Raw genomic sequence first — 21,747 nt, forward strand, 5'->3', positions numbered from 1 at the left:
TTGTCTTTCTACGTTGTCCGCGGTTGAAGGGTTGAAAGCAAGTAGGATTCGATCCGCTAGTGGTAGACCGTTTGATTTCATGGGGGACGGTAAATCCTATAAGAAACTTAGCACATAAGATTCCTTCGGCAGCTGGTGTGCTTTAGCAAGAAAGTAACAGCTATCCAATAGGAATCAAACGCATTAGTTAATCCTGTTTCCGCTTTCCTTCCTAATTGCTTAAATTGCCGGAAAAGTTTAAGGGAATCTGCGGCCACGCATGCGCGCTATTGGGCGCACGCTGCGCCACGCAGGTGAGGTTAGATTAGATACCACATCGTTTTCCAACCCTCTGCTCATGTTCAGTGCACCCCAAGCTATCACTGCGGTCGGTAGTTGTCGCATATATTACCTTCATCGACAAACGCACGCGTATACATATCACACACGCGCACACATCCTTGTATTTGTTTATACCGTTCTCTCTTTCGTATTTCACCGTTTAACTAACGATTGACCCTATCGATACGATGATCTGTTTGCTCGATCGATTACATCGATGTTCGATAAGTCGGTAAAAAGCCACCAAAGTCACCTCACAAAACGTACTTTGAACAATTGAAATTTTTACGAAATTCTTGATAACTATTATCGTAATTTCTCGTGAACGATCGTGTTTAAAGAAATCGAAGAATCGTGCCGGTACACCGATACAAACATGGACAGAGAAATTCGGTACCATTAAATAAACTTTGAAAGTGTTGTCGCAGCGGTGGTTGTGGTGGTCGTGAAGATTATTACTACGAAGCAGCCTCGGTGGAATCTAGTTACATAGGGTGAGTGAAGTAATTTACTAAATTAACGCTGTCTTTGTTCGAGCGAAATTTTTTCCGTGGAAAGAATATTACACCGGTGTAAATGCAATTAGGAGAGAGGAAAAAGATCCTCCAAAAACATATTTTATTCCTACGAAACATTTACCGTAAGATCTCGTCGAAACCATACAATACGTCGGCTTTAATGTCGTTTAACCGAACGTTCACGTACCATGCATCGTGCATGCCCCGGCACGTGAAACTACGATCAAGATCTGAAACTCGTGGTAATTAAGTTTCAATCACGCTAACTCGACGACAACTTTGAAGTCACGAATGAAAGAAAGAAAGAAAGAAAGAAAAAGTTTTCACGGAACGGGATTGCATATAAACTCGTATCACCGTATTTAACCAAAGTATATAACGTGGTTTTTGCATTAACAAACCGCGCTACCGAAAGATGCGTAAACGAGGCCACGAGCGTGTAATGCGCGGACGTTCGAGGATAGGATAACGATGAAAAGAGAGGGTCGGAGCGAGTAAAAATGGAAGAGAAAAAAGAGGGAGTAATGATTCAGAGGGGTGAATTGATATAAAAGAATCCCTCTGGCTGCAAATGCAGCACGCGTGGGACGAATACGTATAGAGACGTCTGCATATCCGTAGTCAGCCAGGTGTAGGTGACATCTACGAACGAACGAATATTGCGCACGCGCCTCCACCTGTAGATACTTTGATGTACAGCGGATTAAATACTAGATTTATCCGTCGGTACAACAGAGCGCTATCTGACTACACGGATCAATAAAATCACTATTTTTTTTATTCTTCATCGAGAAATGCATGTTCTTATCTAATTTTTTTTTTAATATTCAAAGTAGCAGAATGGGTCTTGTGCGTATTTTAGCTCGAATTAGAAACGTAAACAACAATGAGAAGATCGATAAAAGTATCAAAGTTACAGAATAGCGACGAGTTTTTCTCTCGCGTTAGAATTTAAAAAGTTCGAATTACCAAAGTGGAGATATTCGTAAAGGGTGTTTAACTCGTACCGGAGGAACGTAAGCAACGACGAAAAGATCGATAAAATTACGTATCTCATTGAAGGAGCTCGCTTTCGTAGTTCGACTCCCGTATTACTACTTTTTCTTTTACGAGCTTTCTCGTAAGGGAATTTCATCCACTAGACACCGTGAAATTGTACCCCTTTGAAGGTATTCCTTTCCGTGTTACCTTCCGACAATTCGTATAGAGGGGTAAAGCTTTCTACTCGCCGGCGAAGAAAGCGCTTTTGTTTGAAATTCATTGAAGATACTGAAAAAATACGTTTCACCCCGGAGTCAGCCAATTCTACGGCGAGAAAGCGAAACGACAACCACGGAAACGGTCCACTTCCGTTGCTGGACCGGATTTAACCCTGCTGCGAAGAGACGATACTCGAAAGAAAGGATTTTCGAAACTGCGATCGCGATACGGGAGAAAATAAAAAAAGGAAAAATAATCCTCGCTTTTTCTCGCCGACGAGCGTTTGCTTTCGAGGGTAGTTGTCAAACGTGTCGATTGCTCGATGGAAAATCTCATTTCAGATAAAATAAAACCGAAATACCTCGATATTTCGTTTCGTTCGATTCATAGGTAGACTTTTGTTTAATCAAAATCGCTGAGGGTTTTATTTATCAAACGCAATGGGATATTGCACGCGGAAGGGTGTCGAGAGAGAGGAGGATCCATTGGAAAATTTACGAGGATCATCGCGAATATTCGAATTTATTTCCAGCAAAAAAGCGTTGTTAAATCGGAATCGTTTCACTTTTTCATACTTGACGCGTGTAAACCCTGATTGATCTCGTTAAATAATTTCAAAAGATGGTTAATACAATTTCTGGGAATGTACCCTTGTTAGATAATGTCTGTTCTCAATTTAATTTAAAAATATATATAACAAATCAATTGTTAGATACTTCGATGGAACAAGACAGTAGATTCTAGCAACTACGCTTGATACGAAGAACCCCGAAGTCCTTTACTTCTAACAAGGAGAACTCCTCGAGTCCTTTACTTCTAACAAGGAGAACTTCTCCGCAGATTTTAATGAGCCTTCACATGGTAGATCGTGTTATTAGGAATTTTTTTGCACAGCTCATTCAATTTTCATTTTTCAAACAAAACCTGCCAGATAGGACATCTTATTATCGCAAATTATCTTATAAATTTTTTAAAATATTAGGATAATTTATATGATATTTCAATATTTTCTTTTTTTTTAATTTTTCAATTAATCAATTACCTAAGTACCGGTTACGTAATCGATGATCCGAAACATGAACACGGCTACTATGCACACCACTGCGTCTTTTGATCCTTGATGAAGCCTCCATAAGCAAACTAGGTCGATTGTGTCATTTCATAGCTTTAAAATTTTTCCAAAATCGAGTCTTCGCTTAGCCACGTGTCTAAAATATGAAATTTAAGTAAAGAATTTAATTATAAATCTGGCATGAATCCGAACAAAGATCACGAAGCAGATAAAATAACGCGTTTGATGGAATCAAGTCCATTTTCGTTTCTATTATCGTGTTCATTGCCGTCGCGACAGTTTGCATTATTCTTATGATATTGTTTTCCAGAGCGCGGAGCCGAGAGATCTCATTAATATTGCCCGTCGTGCCCGTCGCTCGTCATTAACATTAGCATTTTTACGATTATTAACGGTCATGAGCGTTATTATTTCGGCGTACGAGGCTCGGCTCGGAACGAGAAGAGAACAAGAACGGAACGGAACGCATCGCTGTGCTCTGTTATGAATTGCATTACCTTTTCAAAACAGCCGTGCATTATATACCCGGGAGCATGGAAAACGGTAATGCCACCCCCCTGAACCGCGCCCTATACCAGCATAAAATGCTCACACGAAATAGAAGGAAATAGGGTGAATGCAGGAAGAGAACGCGTGTCGGGGTACAATCGGCCGTCGCCGGGTCAAAAGTTCAGAACGAACTTTTGTCATGTAGCAATATACAGTAGGTATGTAGCTCAACTATACCAGTCGTATTGATCTCGACCGAGCCAGTCACCGAACGAACAAAGTTCTTGGAGATTTAACGAGAGCCTCTTGGCCATCAGCTGCTTTACAAACAATGCCACGTTATGCACTGTCAGGACAGTTTTGTTACAAGTAACTAGGTGCTTCTACTTTATTCTTCCTCTTTTTTTTTCTTTACTCACCGGTTATAGCACGGTCTTTGAGTCGCTTTTTAGCTGGTCCAGCCATTATCATCAACCTTTTACTCGCCTTTAGAGAACGATCTCTCGCAGGGTGGGATGGGATACGGGCGTAGAGTGATTTCTTGAGGGAAAATAAATCCAAAGCGTGAGATAAATTTTTTTTTCCTGAAAAAGATGATTCAACGATTAGCTTAGAAAAAATATATTTTTTACGGATAAATTGAAGATAATAATTTTTCTAAAAAAATAGAAAAATTAGTGGACATGGATTATTCAATTATTAGCGAATTTTTCATCGCACCCTGTATAACGCCTACGCTTTTACTTCTCTCTTCACGGGCTCTGAGAGCAGCCGGAAATGTCGCAACCGCGGTTTGTGGTTCCCCTTCGAGTTGCGCTTTAGCACGCCGTCTAATGCTTCCTTTGATCCTCTTTCGGTGGATCCCGCGTTTTTACCTCTCGCACGCGAGATTAAACGTCGAACCGTTCCCTCGAAATCCCGATCGTGTTTCTCTGCGACGAATTTTCTCGTCTATCGAACGTTTCCTCTTCGAAACGAACAGGAAGAAGAAGATGATCCCACGTTCTGGTATACAGTATCGAGCTTCTTCGGGAAAAGATTCTATCTTCAAAATTAAAATTCTCAGAATTATTATCTTTCTTGTAATATTGCAACTCTTCTCTCCCTATATTGCCATTTTTCTTAGAAAAGCCTACTTTCCTCTGCACTGTGCATATAACTCGGTAGATACGTTAAATCAGCAAGTATAATGAAAAGCAGCTGCGTGGAGGGTAAACTTTATTGATATATGTATATAGATTACCAGGATTTGGGAGGTTTAAAATCGGCCGATAAGTATAAGGAATTTCCTCTCCAACTTTCGTCTAGTAAGTTTCTTGCTAGTTTAACGTCAGCCACCTGCTAATGCATTTATGCAGATCTTGCCCGACGAGCTAAATATATTGCATAGCAGAGGTGTTAAACTCTCCGGTGTGACCGTATTTATAGTTATTGTAACATATAATTCTCTTTTAATTAAAACGTTCACGGCTGTCCGCCCGTGAAAACACGTTATCCAAGCGACCAGCCAACGTTATTTTAATATACGAGCCTTTCCGAAGAACGAAAAGAAATCTGATTTCGTATCGGATGAAGGAACGAACACCTTTCGCATGTACGCCATTCAAATTTATTCCATCGTCCTGGAAGACGGTAAAAGACACATCAGAGGCTCGCACAGACAGAATGTGTCTTATCGATCCCGTTCTATTGCGATGGTCATAACAAATTCATGGAGGAAAATACCCAGTCGAGGGAGGAACGAAAGTGTACGATCCGCTATAAGAAACGGAGGACATTGGTTTCGTCGCTAGCATCTAATCGATTTCCTGCTAAACTCCTACTGGATATAGAAAGCGTAATAGAGAGTGTATATATTATTAGTTGTCGATATATTATATTAATATTTATAACAAGATGCAAAAGGTTTCGTTCCGATTGATCCATCCGTCTCGGAGTAATTAGCGAACATATACACATAAAAAAAAGAAATTAATCGAATTGAGTAACTTCCTCCTTTTCGAAATCGTTTAAAAAATAAGCTTCAGCTCCTGAGAATCCTCTTATAAAACGAAACCTCGACCTTCTTCTACTGATAACTTTCAAGCACAGAACATACATCAAAAATCTCTCGAATCATCTTTTTCTACTCCCTGGAATAATATTTTCTAGCGTATTTTCCTATGAAACGATTACATGTGTGATCGATAAAAAAAGACCGCTATGCACGCTATTATTACCGGCCACTTATCATCCAGGAATATCCATCACCGATAAAAATACACAGGCCACTAGCCTGCATAGTTGTACCACGATGTACGAAGGGTACAATAAACTTCTATCCCTCTATAAATATCGAAACGCGTTGGAAACTATGTTATCGTACTTGTATTTACAGAAACTCCTACTTTTCCCTCTAAGAAATTCTCTTTTTAAGGTCTCTGGGTAACAATTGACGCGAGGTTCGCTATTAAAACCGTGTTTTTCATAATGAAAGGGTAAAAATAGTTAGCAACAAGCGAGTGTAATTTAGACGAGGTTCGGGGGTGAGATGGAAACGTTTACAAACAGCATAATCTATGCAGAGTATTCATCCCGGTTGGTTGATGGCCGATAGAAATCCGGGAAATATTAAACGATCCCAAACACGTTTGGCTTATGCGTGTATTTTCTGGGTAACGAGCAACCAGCATGTAATTACTAGGTCGTTAAAGCTTCGCTTACCGTTGTTCCGACGATAATTAATTTCCGTCGTTCAGATGAATAATTCCCAGGATAGGAGAACTCGCTCGCGTACCGTCGCAACACGACGAGCGAAAGTGCAATCTGGCACTGGGTACGCGCGATCATCCCAACCATCCACGGGCCAATAATGATTCCCTGATGAAAATTCATACAAACTACACCCGCGATACGTGTTTCCACTCGATCGTTGAACGGCAAGTTAAATTATATAGATTCGCTTCGTTTCAGCGTGAAACGAACCGGCCGGAAATCGGGGCCGGGATTAAACGTTTCGCTGAACGAAAATCGCTTTCAACGATGATTAAAATATTTTTCCAGTTAAACGTTCTTTCTTTCAAGTTCTTTCAACTTACACGGATTTTGGAAAAATTCATTCCAATTTCCGTTTACCTGGCATCGGGTTAATGATGTGTACTCTATTGACAGTTAGCTCGTTACCGGTTCGGATTACCTTGGGCAACGACCAAATTCAAGCTGATATTAATTAACGCGTTGATTACCGTAGAGATCGGTCGGTGCGATTTCGATGGGGCGGAATAATTAGAAAATAGAAAATTACTCGGTGAATTAGCGAACATTGTGTTATGAAATTTCGTTGTAACATGCGCGTAGGCATCGCGCGATGGAAGAGAAGGACCCAAGCGATTTTGTTAATTACCCCGCCTTTCTCTTCTTTGGGAGCTAACAATTGTTCGTGCAGTCTCGAGAAACAGAAGTGACGAATCGAGGGAACGATACGGAAAGATGGGAAGAAAGAAAAAGTAACTATACAGAAAGCAGGAGGTAAACACGGTTCATTAGCGCAGCAGCATTCGTTATGCGCCTTCCTTCCACCCTTGTACCGTTGATGCAAGGAGAACAAGGTCGCCGTGGACGACCCTTACGGCCTTCTTGAATAAATCAACGGCTCATCCTGCTCTCTATATGTTCGGAAAGCGCTTTAAAACCCACTGTCTCGCGATATCCGATGAATATACACCTTACCTCTGTATCAACGTTTGCAAAGCTCGGTTCGAAGTTTGTTGTCGACCGGACAGAAGCTTGGCGAAGAGCTAGGACAGAGGCGGAAATTCGGTGAAGTTAGTTGGCAAAGCAAGCCTTATTTTGTTTTATTTGTAAACGCGACGATTTGCACTGCGAAACGAACTTCCCTGACACGATGGTACCTCTGTTTGCCTTCCTGTTGTTTTTACAGCGAAATGGAACGTTCAGCAAAAGCGTTTAAGAAAAAGAAACGGTTCCACTAAAGAAACATATCCGAGTGGATTAGGAAAACGCAATGAAAAATAATCCACTCGTAGAAAGAAGGTAACCGATGAAGTTACTCGAAGACGAATCGAAGTTGGTCAATTTTAAATCTCGTTAGAAGAGCGATGCTGATTAACCCTTTGAATGCTATTGACCAACATCTATATGGACCAACCCTATATGTTCGAAATGAACTTTCTTGTATTATTTAATTTGGCGTACAGGAATTACAATTATAACTTCAACATAATTCACATTAGCAGAAAAAGTATTCCGTCCTCGACGATCGCAGCCGCTAGGTGCGTGCTGTCCATGCGAACTGCTTCCGTCGGGAGTATTCAGCACTCAAAGGGTTAATGTACGATACAAAAAATAAAAGTCGCCTGTTCTCCATCAAAAACACTGTCGTTATAGAAAAAAAAATATATATTTTGTCACGTTTAATATTTGTCGACCGCTATGTCCCGTTGATCAAGCAGTGCGTATATAAAACATTTCATTTGGGTTCAGCGCGAGAACACGCGCAAACAGGGTGTTTACCGTGCTCGAACGTGTTCACGCATATCTTCGGGCCATTCACGTACGAGTGGCTTAAAACAGGACAAAAATAAATCTCCAACGATAACAATAAAAGCTATTCGACCAACTGCTGGGACGCGCGTAAATCCTTGGTCAAACATAAAACAACAGAAAACAAAAAGGAGGGAATTTGTACTCGTGCACAGAAAAAACAAAAAAAAAAAAAAATCGCGATAGGGGAAAGGTGAATAAAATTTTGAACGATCGTTCTTTCGAGGATGGAAAAGCGAAGTGTGTTCATTGTTGGACGCGTGTCGCGTCGTCTCTCGGTTTGGATGGTCCTCGGCGAGCGAGGAAACGAGGTTGAAGCATCGACATCGATATTTCAGTGTCTCTGATGTCCCCAAAGGCTGTCGGTTCCGTCCCCTTTTTTCATGATCGTTCGATCGACCAGCACTTTCGACGGTGTTTTCAGATTGTACGCGAAACCAACGCGTGCCATCAGTTCTATGAACGCGGTGGTTGGATTCAAGCTGTAAGCCCCGAGCTCGGCAGCCTTGTAGTCCCACGGGAAAGAATGATGGTAATTGTGCCAACCTTCGCCGAGAGCGAAGAAAGACACGGTCGCGTTTTCCGTAGGCTTCACCCTCCTGCGAAATCGTGTTAAATCGCGCGTGAAAAGAATACAAAAAAAAATTTTTTTTTTTTTTAATTCTAACAAAATATACGAGTTAGCGTGAAAGTTTTAATTAACCAGGTCCCATCGTACGAGATATGCGAGACCGGTGCTACGGGTATATGGAAACTTGCCTGTTATACGGTCGATTTCCCCACATGTGAGCGAAACTGTTAACGATAAAAGTGGCGTGTAACGACCACACGTAGCGGATGAGCGTCGCGTGAATGCTTATGAACCATGTTTCGCCCCACATGAAAACTGGCAACAATATCGGTTGAACGAAGCAGAGCCAAACCATAATGATCTCGTAATACCTGTAACGTGATACGGAAACGCGTATACTTCCTATTTTCCTTTCGTATCGTCCTATAATTATATCTATAATATTTTCAATAATTTGCTAAAATTTTTGCCAATTTAAAAAATCTCTATTTTCACAAAACTAGCCAATTATCAGGGTGAGTAAGAGTTCTAGGAACGTAGGTGAACTGCGAGTGAATCGTCAGCGAACCGTGAACGGATCGATAGTGTAAAAATTCCAGTCATCTAACAAAGCGATACAATGCGTCGAAAAATCGAACATTTTAACCGAGTAGGAGGGCAGTATTGGTTCTTGCTACTCCAAGCTTTCAGATGTAAATCATGTCCTTTCAGAGGAGCGTTTCGACGTTTCATCTACCGTACCGGTTAGCTTGATTCATCGGAATTCTGAGGATACGTTGGTTCACTGTGCAACTACATCAATAGTACGGGCCGAAACGACTGATTAACTCTTGTGTGCTGTTCAGCTCCAATTAACTCGAAGTGGAAATTCAACGGTTAATAACTTTGCAATGAAACAATATATGCGACGTTCATTAGATTTTCAAATACTCAGAGAGTATCTTACGTTAGATAAAGAAAAATGTGACGATTGCAAAATAGAAAAATACAAAGTTTAACGTTTTCATATTTCTATCCAAATAAAGTCACTGACCTGAGGATAAATATATCTTACTTGTCGTAGAACTTTATTACAGGATCCGATGCGACGTCGGTCATATCGATTTTACTGCCGTATTTCTTGACGGACGGGTGTCGTTTAACCATCAGCCAACCGATATGAGAGAAGAAGAATCCGCGTGTTGCATCGTGCGGATCAGCCGTGGTTTCCGTGTACCTGTGATGCGTTCTGTGATCCCTGATCCACTTGTAAAAATGCGTCTGATGGAATGAAAGATATTTACGTTAGAGATAACGATAGAAAAATAGATAAAATAGAAAACAATACGTGCGAACCTACTTGACCAGCCATACAGTATAAGTAAGCTAAAAAGATACGTAGAGGAACTTTGGCCGAGTAACTTCTGTGCGCCCATAGTCGATGGGCACCTGCTGTTACTCCCACACCAGCCACCAGTCCGTACACGATACCTCGATGAAAAATGAATAAAAATTCTTATTAATCGATCAAGAGAAATTGTGACATTTACGCGAACGGTGGATAAAAGATTTTGGAGAGCAGGGAGGAAAATCTATTTGAAATTCTGGGAGGGCGACAAATAAGAGAAATAAAATGGCAAACGGACGGATTTCCTAAACGAAGTCGAAGCGACGTTCGATATGTACTTACTCCAAATCCACGTCCAGAACTTGGCATCTCGATAGCCGTTCACGAAACCGTAAACGGGGAGGAAATGAAGCACAATGATACCAATCACATTTCGCCATATTATAGGTTGCCTAGCTGAGCTTTCCTCCGACGGTAATGCAAGCGGTTCCACGTCCTCTTCCACCTTTCCGTTCACCTCTTTCTTCTCCTCGTATTGAGTCACCGTTGAACTGTACATTTCCCCAATTTCCGTTCCTAATATCGGAATAATTCGTTACACTCGACTGTGAGTAATTAATCATAATTTCATAATTTTCCAACGTTTCGGACTTATTTCGAGCCTCTCTTCAATGGCTTCCCTCTTCGTGAAATTTATCGATGAATCATGAAAGTGATTTTTTTTTTCCATTATAAAGAGGAAATGATCCGTGCTACTTTTTCCGTTGAAAGTTTACGATCGTCTGTCATATAAAATCTGCATTAACGCGAGCATTATATAGGGTGTTTTGATTACCCTCATTACCGTGTTCGATCAATTTTATCGACCATTAGGCTATCGACGTGGATGCGAATTACGTATCAATCATGAAATTCCACTGCAAAAAGCGGCAATTACTCTCGCCTCTGTGTAACATGAATGGCAATCGGTTTTTCAATACAGAGGATAGAAACTCGTATTTCTAGTTTTACATAATCTGCTTTGTAAGTGTGATTAGCGGCCGCGTTTCTAGCGAAAGAAATTGCAAGTTCGAGTTCGACATAAATGTAGATGACTGTTACCGACGATTAATTGGCAATTAGAGGTTCGCTAATGACGTTGAAAAATGTTTTGTAAGCAGAAAATCTGAATTTTAGATTAGGTTGCAAATCTGTAAATACGTGTTTGGAAATCGGTAATTTAGTACGCAACACCTTAACGACAAAATGCAAATAGAGCAGGAAAGCATTAAAATTACTAATGCTTTTTACGATGCAATTAGCTGGAGATATCGTAAGCAGCTGAATCGAACATCACCAAATGGTGTGGAACAATCCAAGCTGGCTTCGGTGATTAAATGCACCGCCCACGCTCCAATACACTGTCTCTTAATCTGTGTCATCCTTTATTTCCTGTACACCAAAGACAAGTATGAAACTTATTAACGTAACCGGTCTCGTATCGATACAAGGTAATTTTAACCGCTGATTAAAGATGCTAATTTCATTCCTAGCTTCGTGGATGCTTCGTGCAACAATTTGCATAATAAAATAATACTGTTGAGTGTGTTATTAGAAAATTTATATTTCCATTAATATCCGTGCTGTAATTATTAGCTAGTCATTGGGGCGTTACTCTCAGCTGGGACCTTGGAATCGATATTCTATCTAATTCTAAATGCATTGGATTCTATGCTATTTTCGATAAATTTCTTAATTATGGAATAATTCCCTGCCAGAATTTCTAACACTTTTTCAAATACCCCAAAGAATATTGACTTGAGAACTTAAAGGGTTACCAAATATTCGTCTGCGAATCGTGTACGGTCGGTGATGTTTAATTCGTAAAAGTTTGAGAAAAATGCGGCCCCCTCGGTAAGGTGGCGCGAATCTTACGGCAAGTTCTCCGGATTCAATCAAAAAGTTTAATGCATTCGAACACGATCCCGTGCGCGGCACGAATTACTCTCGAGAGAAATTAGACGGTGAAATTCCGGTGGTTCTTTATCGTTCGGTATTATCGTTTTACCATGGAAGTCAGGCTGGCTAGAAGAAATTTTATTAACTGGCCTACTTTTTTGGGACACGGCCAAAATTCAACCCGTACCAGATGTCCGACTTTGCATTAATAATTCAATAAAGCCGATGACACACGTACGACATCGGTGCTCGATGCATCTGATCGAGCTATAAAACTGCACGATCGACATCTGCGACTGCCGGTGCCGCTGTACACCGATACGGAAAATTTCCTTTTACTTAACCAATATACATGATATTCCCTGGATACACCCGCGATCAAATCAGACTTCAAACAGGAATGTCTAAAATTTTCATTTTCACGATATCGAGAAAGTAAATATTAATTCAATGCAAGTGACAGGGGGGCTATACAGGGTGATCCTCTCGCTAGGGGACACAAAGGAACACTGGCGACAATGGACCCCTTGACCGCACCATAAAGAGGTCCGTATTGTCACGTATTTACCATCGGAGACGACTCTGTGTGTCTTCATGGTGCGGTCAAGGGATTCATTGTCGCCAGTTCCTTTGTGTCCCCTAGCGAGAGGATCACCCTGTATATCTATTGTAGGCGTTTAGTGGAGGGGGACGGCGGTGAGTCACCCCGGACGCCCTTAGCTAAGGTCGGCGACCGCCAGGTGGCAGTGGGGGTGGATCGGTTTTCTCGCTGGCGGTCCCCTGGCAAATGATTTCAATATATTAGAAGTTCCAAAAAATGGGGATATAAGCGTCTGAGGGATATAAGCAGGGATCGTCTGTCGTTAGCCCCACTGACTAGTCTTTTTCTCTCCCTATATGGAGTCCTCACCCCTGCATCATCATTTTCCCTCCCAGTCACCTATGAAATGGAATGAAAACCCGGCATCTCACTATTTTTCCTGGAAAAAATCTGGTATTGATGCAGGATTTTATTTTGAATGAAAAATAAAAAGTCGGTTTGAATAGCTGTCAACTGCAGTTGATTTTCGTATAACAAATAAATTCGATTACCGCGAATAACCACTAATTGCTTTATTCGTGAATAAAATTGTAAATAACTATTATTCAACACTGTTGTGGTTAATACGTTTTTTCTTGACAAAAGAACCGCAAGGTTCGTTTCCCGTCGCCGTTGAACAAAACATTTTCCGCTTTCCAAACGCATAAATCCTCTCGGCGCTGTTTAAATATTTACCAACGTCCTGTCTTCATTTTTCAAGCAACAGTTCATTCACGCCGTATAACGAAATATGCATGTTGCTCGCTAATCGCTTTTCTCATTAATCGATTGCAGCTTGGTAACGGTAGTTTGTTTTTTTCCTTTTTCACAAACGACCGAATTTCGACATTTACGAACAAGCGTTTCACGGTAGAGCGCACGTAGTGAGCATCAAACCGAGCATGTCGCGGTCTCGCTCATAAAAATCACGTCTTTCGACACGCTCGCAGATTTCCTTTTCATTCTCTGCCCTCTGCTGGATCATAAAAATCGGTTCGCGGATCCGTGACCGCATTGGCCGTGAGTGATGGACCGTCGAACCTGACTCCAGGCAATTTCCCTCTCGTTCGTTCGATATTATCGTATGTTCGAATCGTTCGAACGATACAAGCATCGATTCGACGTTGCTCGCACCCTCGAGCAACGTGTCGCTGCCAATAACTGGATGGTTAAGCCCAAACGAGCTTCGATCGTTGGTGTAAAAGACCAGAGGAAATTTCGTTGAAACCTTTTTCATTTTTTCAAACATTTCATTTCCACGGAAATAAATTATTCTTTCGATTGAAACGCACGTGGAAGTCCAACGTGTCGAGCATAATTACCAAAATCATTACCGTATCTCTGAATCAGAAAAGAACAGTTTCAACGGTAGGTCGTTAGAAAGTACCGATCGTCTAGGAACTAACCGTACCATGAAGCGAACAGGGGAAAATGTTGAAAGCTTCCATCGAGTTTCGGCACTTTGTTTTTCCTATTCGAGAACCCTTTTACCCCCGGTGTCAGGGTTTTCGTATCAACGCCGCGAACAGTCGGCGAAACTGCGGCGAGTATTCGCAGACATTAAATCCAACTGCGATTGCTCCAAACTGTAGATAACAACAGTGCGCAACAACGCCGCGGGTGACGCTTTGTAATTACCTTCATCTGTTAATGACGCCTTCGCGATTCGCGCAACCGTAGGGCTGTAATACGAGTTGCTGGACCGGATTGCTGTTTGAGAAATGGATTGTTGAACTTCGCGTGGCTTGCTCGAATTGGTGGGAAATAAAAGTTCCAGGGAAACGCTACGTTGTACATAGTACACCGTAATAGATGAACGTAAGTTGGACGGTGTATTCAATGAGCATAAATAATAAAAAAAAAAAAAGTTTCGAGAGTTTAAAGCTAGTTAAGTCAAGTTGCGCTTGTCGACGCCCGCGATGGGGATGAAATATCGAAGGGAAAGCTAAGAGAAATTAAAGACAATAAATCCGCTTTCGCGATTCAATGCCGAGAAAGTGCACATATGGATCATGAATAAACAGAAAATTTTTACAAGCCTCTAATTTTCTAATTTCCTTTTGGTTATATCAACAATGAGATTCGAAACTTTCCAGCAAACTTACAACTTCTAAGATGCAGTTGATAGGAAAAAAAACAAGGTTGAAATGAGAATGCTTTTACAGAATGTATATGTAAGCGAATATCCAATTTTATTTGGAATATTTGTCTCGGTGGAGAATACGTAGCCGGAATAAAAGTGACGTACAACACGGGGGCGAGGACAGTAGGAAGAAATACGCTCCGGCGAAAATTGCATTTCCTATCGCATAGTTGTTCGCGCGTATCACCTAAACGACCTACCGAGCGTCCACTAAACAATTGATTAATAAAATTGATCGAGTCTATTCGATTCGCTCGGCGTATTTTCAAACGATTAATCGACGTCAGAAGTTTGCTCGAGTATTCGAAACGAGATTTTCTATTTCAGGCCGCGTGTTCACAGGTTGCAATCGCAACGAAACAGTGTGATATAACCGCGGCCTCGTAAGTGCTTCACGTTCGAGTTACGGGGTCTTTCAAAGTTCCAGCATTGCGGAAAATGTTCGAAGCAGGTTGTTCCATCGAGCAAACAAGCCTCGCAGCATCGTGCCCGTAAATTGTCGAAAATTCCTGCCGAGTTTCGAACTGTTTGACAAACATCTGCGATGTGGGATCGTTAAGATTTAGCTGAGTGAGAAGCTTACGATGAATTTTAGGCTGACTGTGACAGGTGAAAATTATTGAGAAAAGAATTTCCATAGAAATCCAGGGTACCCTTATACCCTTAATTAAGTAATGGATAAAATTTGTTAAAAATTAATTTGTTAAAGTGATACCTTGACACCGGGGAAAAAGGGATCTCGAATAGGAAAAACAAGATAAATATCCTATCATCAACGTATTCTGTTATTTAATATAACTATAATTAGTAGTTTCACGTGATCATTAAGTAGTTGATCAGGCTATGAGCTTGTAGCAGCTTTGATGAGCAAATTAGGATTCTAACTGGTTTGTCGGTGCAGAGGCTGGCGTAGCTTGTATACCTGTAAAGCAGGATCCGTTGGCTCTACTGTCGTTTTCAATTATCCCAGTTATAATACTTTTAAGTGCAATAAATTGTACTCTATTCCCCGGGCGTGTTACGGTTCTGTATTTCGTTAAGTTAACTACCCGAGCATGTTGGTTCTTGTTTAGAACTGTTGTTTCGCTACGGGAATTCATTCTTTCGTTCGACTCTACCGTGTAGGTATTCTTTTAATTGCCAGCTGTGTAATGAATTCACCCTAAATGTACCATCCAACTAATTAACAGAGCCATTCAATCATATTCATGGTAATTTCCATGTTACCCGAAAAATATTGTGCAGATAATTAGTAAAATTATGATAGTATCAAATGAAACTTTCAGCTTTAGTATAGCGGTGGACGTGTTAAATCGTTGTATTAAATGGTAACTTTGCTCTAACCCGTGAGTCTGGAAGGGATTACCTCTAAATCCTACATATACACGCATATCTCAATGTATCCTAGAGCAGACGCTATAACGAGCCAGACTCTAGAGTTAATTACCCCTGATCTAACATTATGTAAATGTGATTCTACCATCTCGTAAATGGTACTGTGAAAATCAATTTTATTATACGCGTAATCAATCAATGTACCTCCCCTTTGATTAACCGCCCTTATGCGGTGAACAACCCGCACACCCTTACGGGATGGCCCAGTCGATTACCCGTGACCACCGATAGCTACTTAACTCTAGTTCGATACCAAACTATCCATTATTATCTTCGATATTTTAAATTTTATAAGATCGTAAAGTGTTATTTTATAAAATAGAGTAAGGAAGAATTGAAAATCTTTTTTCAAATATTTCTTCAAAATGTTAGGAAGGGTATCTACCCTTTCGCTACATCAACTATCTGAAATTGTGGAAGCGTTCGTACGTGGACAAATCGATAGGTACATAGCAACGATGCATCATCTATCGAATTATCGATAATTGGCAAAAACATTAGCCTGTTTTCGAGGGTAGTTTGAAAGTGATCGCGTCAACGATAATATCATTCGAGGGTCGATTGTGTAACAACGAGACGAACGAAATAACGGTATCAAAGGGGAGTTAGCAATGAATGTTCTAAATTTGAAAATTCCAAATCACCGAATCAACGATGGACGAGCAAACGTTCGATTTGTCATAATTAGCCCGTGATACGACACCCTTGATACGAGCATACGTTCTCGATGTTCCCTTTTCACGCTTCGCTCTAATTGCGCGCGTCAATCGCAACAGCTAATTGCTGCTGCTTGCTCGGGAACCGAGTAAACCGATATATTCGCTGAACCCCTGTAACTACGGCATCGGTTTCGTGTCACGTGCACAACGTGTATATATGTGTTTCACAAAAAAAATAGGGTCTATGACCTTAAGGGCTTGTGCTACTCACCCAGGACGGTATAAAGCGGTCAGTCAGTCTTTCCTCTGAAAAATAGAAAAATTATATTAATATTGTATAGAATTCAGGATTCTAGGATTCTACAAAATTTTAAAAATCTAAAATTGTCTCAAAATTTCATAGCCCACCCCCAAAAATAACCCAATCACCCCAACCTCCCTTCTTTTATCTAACTATCCATTATTATTCTCGATATTTTAAATTCTATAAGATAGTAAATCTTTTTTCCCTATTAATATTGTATAGAATTCAGGATTCTAGGATTCTACAGTTTCAAAATTTAAAAAATCTAAAATTGTCCCAAAATTTCATAGCCAGCCCCTAAAAAATATCCCAATCACCCCAACCTCCCTTCTTTTAACACCCTGTACACACAGTCTAGCGTCTGTCTGGATGTAATCTAGGTGTATGTCTGGTTCGGTCGGTGAAAAAAAAAAGCTTCGTTCAAACTCATCGTGCAACGGTATGCTTTAAGTATCAGTAATCGATACATCTTGTCTGCGCCGATGTCAACGCCGGCACCAACCAACCAAGCCGGGTATAACAAGCAGATATAGCTGAGGATCGTCAAGTTTGCTTCGCTACTCACCCGTTCTCGATCCGTCCACCAGACACTTAGAAAGTCAGTTTGAGCAGCAACGACGAGGCGTTTCATCGAAGCTGTCGAAAACGTTTCAGGTCGAACCGCTTGGCGATCGCGCATTTATAAAGTGCCCCCTAATCTCTCGTGGTTAGGTTCGTTCATTGTTGGACACCTAACTACCGAGTTGTTCGCTGGAGGGGATGCCACCTATGAAACGTCTACCACCGTATGTTGTACATTTTCTAACCGTGATGGATCCGTCTGGAAAATAGAGAGAAAGAGAAAAGAAAGACTCACTCTGCTGTTTCATCCTCCTACTCCTTCCATTTCATCTCCTGTAATCTTATTCCCTCGAGTCTTCCACCACGGTCAGAATGATAGAAGGGGGTGCTTTGGGTTGTTTGTGACCGTAAAAATGTGAAATTCGAAATTAATTTCTCTTATTTTTATCAAATATTTGAGAGTTTGAAAAATTATTACATCTGTGAAAAGTTGCGTTTAAAATGTTATAGGAAAATAAATAATTGAAAAGATAATTGGATGGACAGATTAAAATCAACCACCCTATACGGAGACATAAAATGGGGACGGTGAGGGTTGTAGGAGGGGAAATACCCGTAACCTACGTTCATATTTTTCCTTTTACGGTGAAGCCATTTCGCAAGCCGCTTATCCAAGCCAAACTATTGCTGCTCGTGTGCTCCCCTATTTTTGGATTCAACGCTATTTGTCTAAACGTCGACGTAGCCACGGGAAGAAAGAGCTGTCTGCGTTCTCGACTATGATTGAACGAGATTTTGTCGAGATTGTTCCAGTCAAATTCGAAAGACATCAGCCCGGAAGAAGTGTATTAATCTTGCCTCTTGTATATTCTGCATTTTTCAAGATTTATACCTTGGGAATTGCCTCGCGTCAGTCACCTGAAACAGTTCCTTAAAAACTTTCGCTTCATCGTTGTTGCATTTCTTAATATTTCCACGATTACCATTTTACTTATTCCTATTTTCCTCCGTATCAATCGGATAGATTCCGTAATTGGTCGACACTTGGGAGAGAGAAAGAAAATTTGAAAATCGAAAACGCGACCGGTGCGAGAGAAAGCTCGTCGAGAAAATTTCATTCCCGGAAAGGTATGTGTTTTAAAAAAACGTCAAGAACATCGGACCCGGTAACGTGTTTCTCTTGAATTCCCTGGAACACTACGCTCCGTTGAATTTTCCAGTTTTCCTAGCCGCTACTTGCTGCATCTAATTTTATGGAGGAAAATAAAACTAACGTATGTGTGTGTGGGTGGGTACGGTAAATCGTAGAATTTCGAAAATCCAGTAGAGTCCATTTGCGGAGAGAATTCAACGGCAACACATATCACGTTCGATGTTAACGAAACAACGATGGTACAACGTTGTTTCTTTTTCATTCAAACATTTATTTTACGAATACAATGGATATACTAGATAAAACAATATACCTGCCCATTTCGTTTCATTTTACGTTTAATCCCTTTCTGTTGGAGAAAATGGTAACTTTCATTCATTAAGAAATTCCAATATTATTTTAATATTGTTTGAATTAATTATTTCGTTCTTAAAAAATGTACTGAAAATGGACCATGTTAATTAACTTTTGTGAATTATAAATGGAGTGGAAATAACAATTTCTCCCAACTGCTTCACATTATCTCTCTCAATTATTTTCATTATTAATTAGCATAATAAATCCTGCAGCTGAATTTTACGTCAGAACCATCTGCAGGGTAGATAACAAAAAACTGTGCATATTTCATTAAAAATTGTCATTTATCTTAATCTTAACCTTGAATTAGAAATCATTCAGTAGTGTCTTCGCTATCTCAGAGTCTCGTCAGGTGCAAGAAGTATTGCCCTAGATGCCTCGATGCGTTGCACAGAGATTCATTAGTGTTCCACTGCAATAACCATTCGGTGGAACGTACGCATAATGCAGCGTACATTTTACGTTTATGATTTATTGCACCCTCATTATCAGAGACTCGCGAATGGGAATCGTCTACTTTCACTGGACGCTTACATTTTACCTTTTTTTTTTTCTCTCTCGGTTATTTGGAAAGATTCCTACATGCGTGCACGTTTCATCGGGAAATGGTAATTCTTCGAAATGAAGCGACTCGAAGATCTCTTGAATTCTTAATTAACAAACGGTATAAACGCATCGTATATTTTCCGAGTCGTATATTTTACGAGCATCGTTTAGGAGTTACACGCTTTAGCGCGCAACATTCAAAGTATTACAAAATTATCATCTGTAAGTGCCGTCGATGGAATAACTATTTTTTCATTTTTACACTTGCGAAATATCAGTTCAAATTTTCCCACGCGTGGTAGGACTGCGCTTCTATATACAATATAGGGCCCTCTCTCTTGCATCGTCAGTTGCACCCGAGATGCCTATGGGGGAGGACCCGGGGAATCTTTTCGGGGAAGCCTAATTTGATCACAAATGTATGAAATTCATTTTCACCTTATTAGATACATCAATTATCTTCCTTTTTCTAAAATAATTTTATGTAAAAAGTTTATCGATTTAACGAAACGGAAACGAAGTAAATTAAGATATAAAAAAGTTATCCCAGTAAATGACAAATTGAAACTAAAATTTTTATTTACGTTTCCCGAGTTCTTTTGATAAATCTTCCGTGTGTGTATGCGGGGGACAAATATTACGCTTGGTTAGCTGAGACTTTCTCGCGTAAAACGTGACGGTTCTTTGCTCTCCGCAAGTTGGGAGAATTTCAGGTACTTTCTCGAGATCACCACCGTTGCATAGTTGCGACACGTGCGAAAGAAAACTGCGAGTTTTTTGTGCAACGTCTGTGTAATACGATCGTAATTTCCTATCAGTCCGAGCAAGAATTTGGTAATTCAATAACGATCGTTAGTTCTTTTGTAAATTCTCCGCTTAATTACCGTTCTATCCTAAATACCCCCGAAAAAAGTCAGTCTTCTTTTAATACTTGTATGGTCGATCGTTTATTCGTCGGACTTAATCACGTAGTACAATTTAATTAGTGAACAAATATCTTGAAATTTCGTTAAAATCACACACCGAACGATTCGACTGGAGAGAAGAAAAAATACATTCAGCGCGGTTTACCACTCCGCAAAAATTTTGAATGAGGAAGGTTATACATGGCATAGAATTATGAACCGAGGAAGGGTAGTTCGCTCCATTTTTCGCAAACGTTTCATAGATTCCATGCGTCTCTTGCGACCAACGATTTTCGCCCACTCGAGATCTGAATCTTCGCATAATGCCAACGATGATAAAATACTCGCCTGCCTGTAAATCGAAATCCATATATGAATCTTTATACGGTGTCCAATTTAATATTCTACCTTGAGTATTAAAAATATTTTAGGATAATTTTTTCAATTTGATATTTCGAATAAAGAAAAGTAAAAAGGAGATAATTAATTTGTACACCCAGTACACGATTGCCCCGTATTAGCATAGACACCCTCTGTACACAGATAGACCCCATACGGGGACGATTTTGGTGGGTGGACGCGAAGAGGGTGGTCGACGATCAAAATGCAAAACTGTTCAGCTTTCAATTGCATGGAATATCGGAATATCCGGCAGCGTGAAGTGCGGATATCGAGTTTCCCCTGTGCGTTGAAAAACTCCATCGGTTCCACGAAATTCCTCGGAAGACGGTCGCTGCTTCGTTCCAGCAAATTTCCAACCGCCCGCCTTGGAATCAGATTATCCTGTGTTCCGTGCACGTCGATGATGCACACGCATACAGAGATGAACAGATAGAAGCGATATACGCGACGAAAGAAATTCACTGTAACGAGTTTCCCGTGACCGTTTTTTTTTTTTTCACCCCTCCTCGCCCATCCACCCTCTTCCTGTGAACGGAATAAGTAATTCGAGCAGCCGAGTCAACGAGATCGCCCCCGTTCTCGACCCCTCCTTCTCGTGCATAAAATTTCACCAGGCAATTTGGGAAATCGTGCAATCGTAAGGGATGAATGGATCATAAAACACGATGGGACACGGTAACCGTGATTACCTCTCGTAGAAGATCCAACCATGGAACAATGGTAAAAGTTCGACTGGATTTAGGCGGACGTTACGCCTGCCGGCT

At 40.6% G+C, this 21,747-nt stretch overlaps 2 protein-coding genes across 2 annotated transcripts in view; one reads left to right on the forward strand and one right to left on the reverse strand.

The window, feature by feature from the left end:
• The first annotated feature begins 355 nt into the window (after nt 1-355).
• The window catches only part of LOC114880776 (follistatin-related protein 5-like), a 64,912-nt gene continuing 43,520 nt past the window's right edge, over nt 356-21,747 (forward strand). The window contains exon 1 of the mRNA XM_046290199.1: nt 356-815. The gene's annotated coding sequence lies outside the window, so the exon portion shown is untranslated. The remainder of the gene's footprint in view (nt 816-21,747) is intronic.
• LOC114880396 (acyl-CoA Delta-9 desaturase-like) lies at nt 7,470-17,706 on the reverse strand. The gene is made up of 7 exons (XM_029196357.2): nt 17,625-17,706; nt 17,027-17,061; nt 10,383-10,616; nt 10,053-10,183; nt 9,768-9,973; nt 8,902-9,084; nt 7,470-8,741 (listed from the first exon to the last, which is right to left on the reverse strand). The coding sequence occupies exons 3-7, from the start codon at nt 10,597-10,599 to the stop codon at nt 8,477-8,479; spliced, it is 1,002 nt and encodes a 333-aa protein (XP_029052190.1). The 5' UTR covers nt 10,600-10,616; nt 17,027-17,061; nt 17,625-17,706; the 3' UTR covers nt 7,470-8,476.

The sequence above is a fragment of the Osmia bicornis genome, chromosome 2 (assembly GCF_907164935.1).
Source record: "Osmia bicornis bicornis chromosome 2, iOsmBic2.1, whole genome shotgun sequence".
Classification (NCBI taxonomy): domain Eukaryota; kingdom Metazoa; phylum Arthropoda; class Insecta; order Hymenoptera; family Megachilidae; genus Osmia; species Osmia bicornis.

Bases quoted from the DNA above. Each gene is read 5' to 3' on its own strand.
- LOC114880396 (XM_029196357.2), bottom strand. From the start codon at position 10,599: ATGTACAGTTCAACGGTGACTCAATACGAGGAGAAGAAAGAGGTGAAC. The intron at 9,085-9,767 runs GTAAGATATATT...ATCACGTTACAG, and splicing joins GTAATAAAGTTCTACGACAA to GTATTACGAGATCATTATGG. The intron at 8,742-8,901 runs GCAAGTTTCCAT...ACGATTTCGCAG, and splicing joins GGAAATCGACCGTATAACAG to GAGGGTGAAGCCTACGGAAA.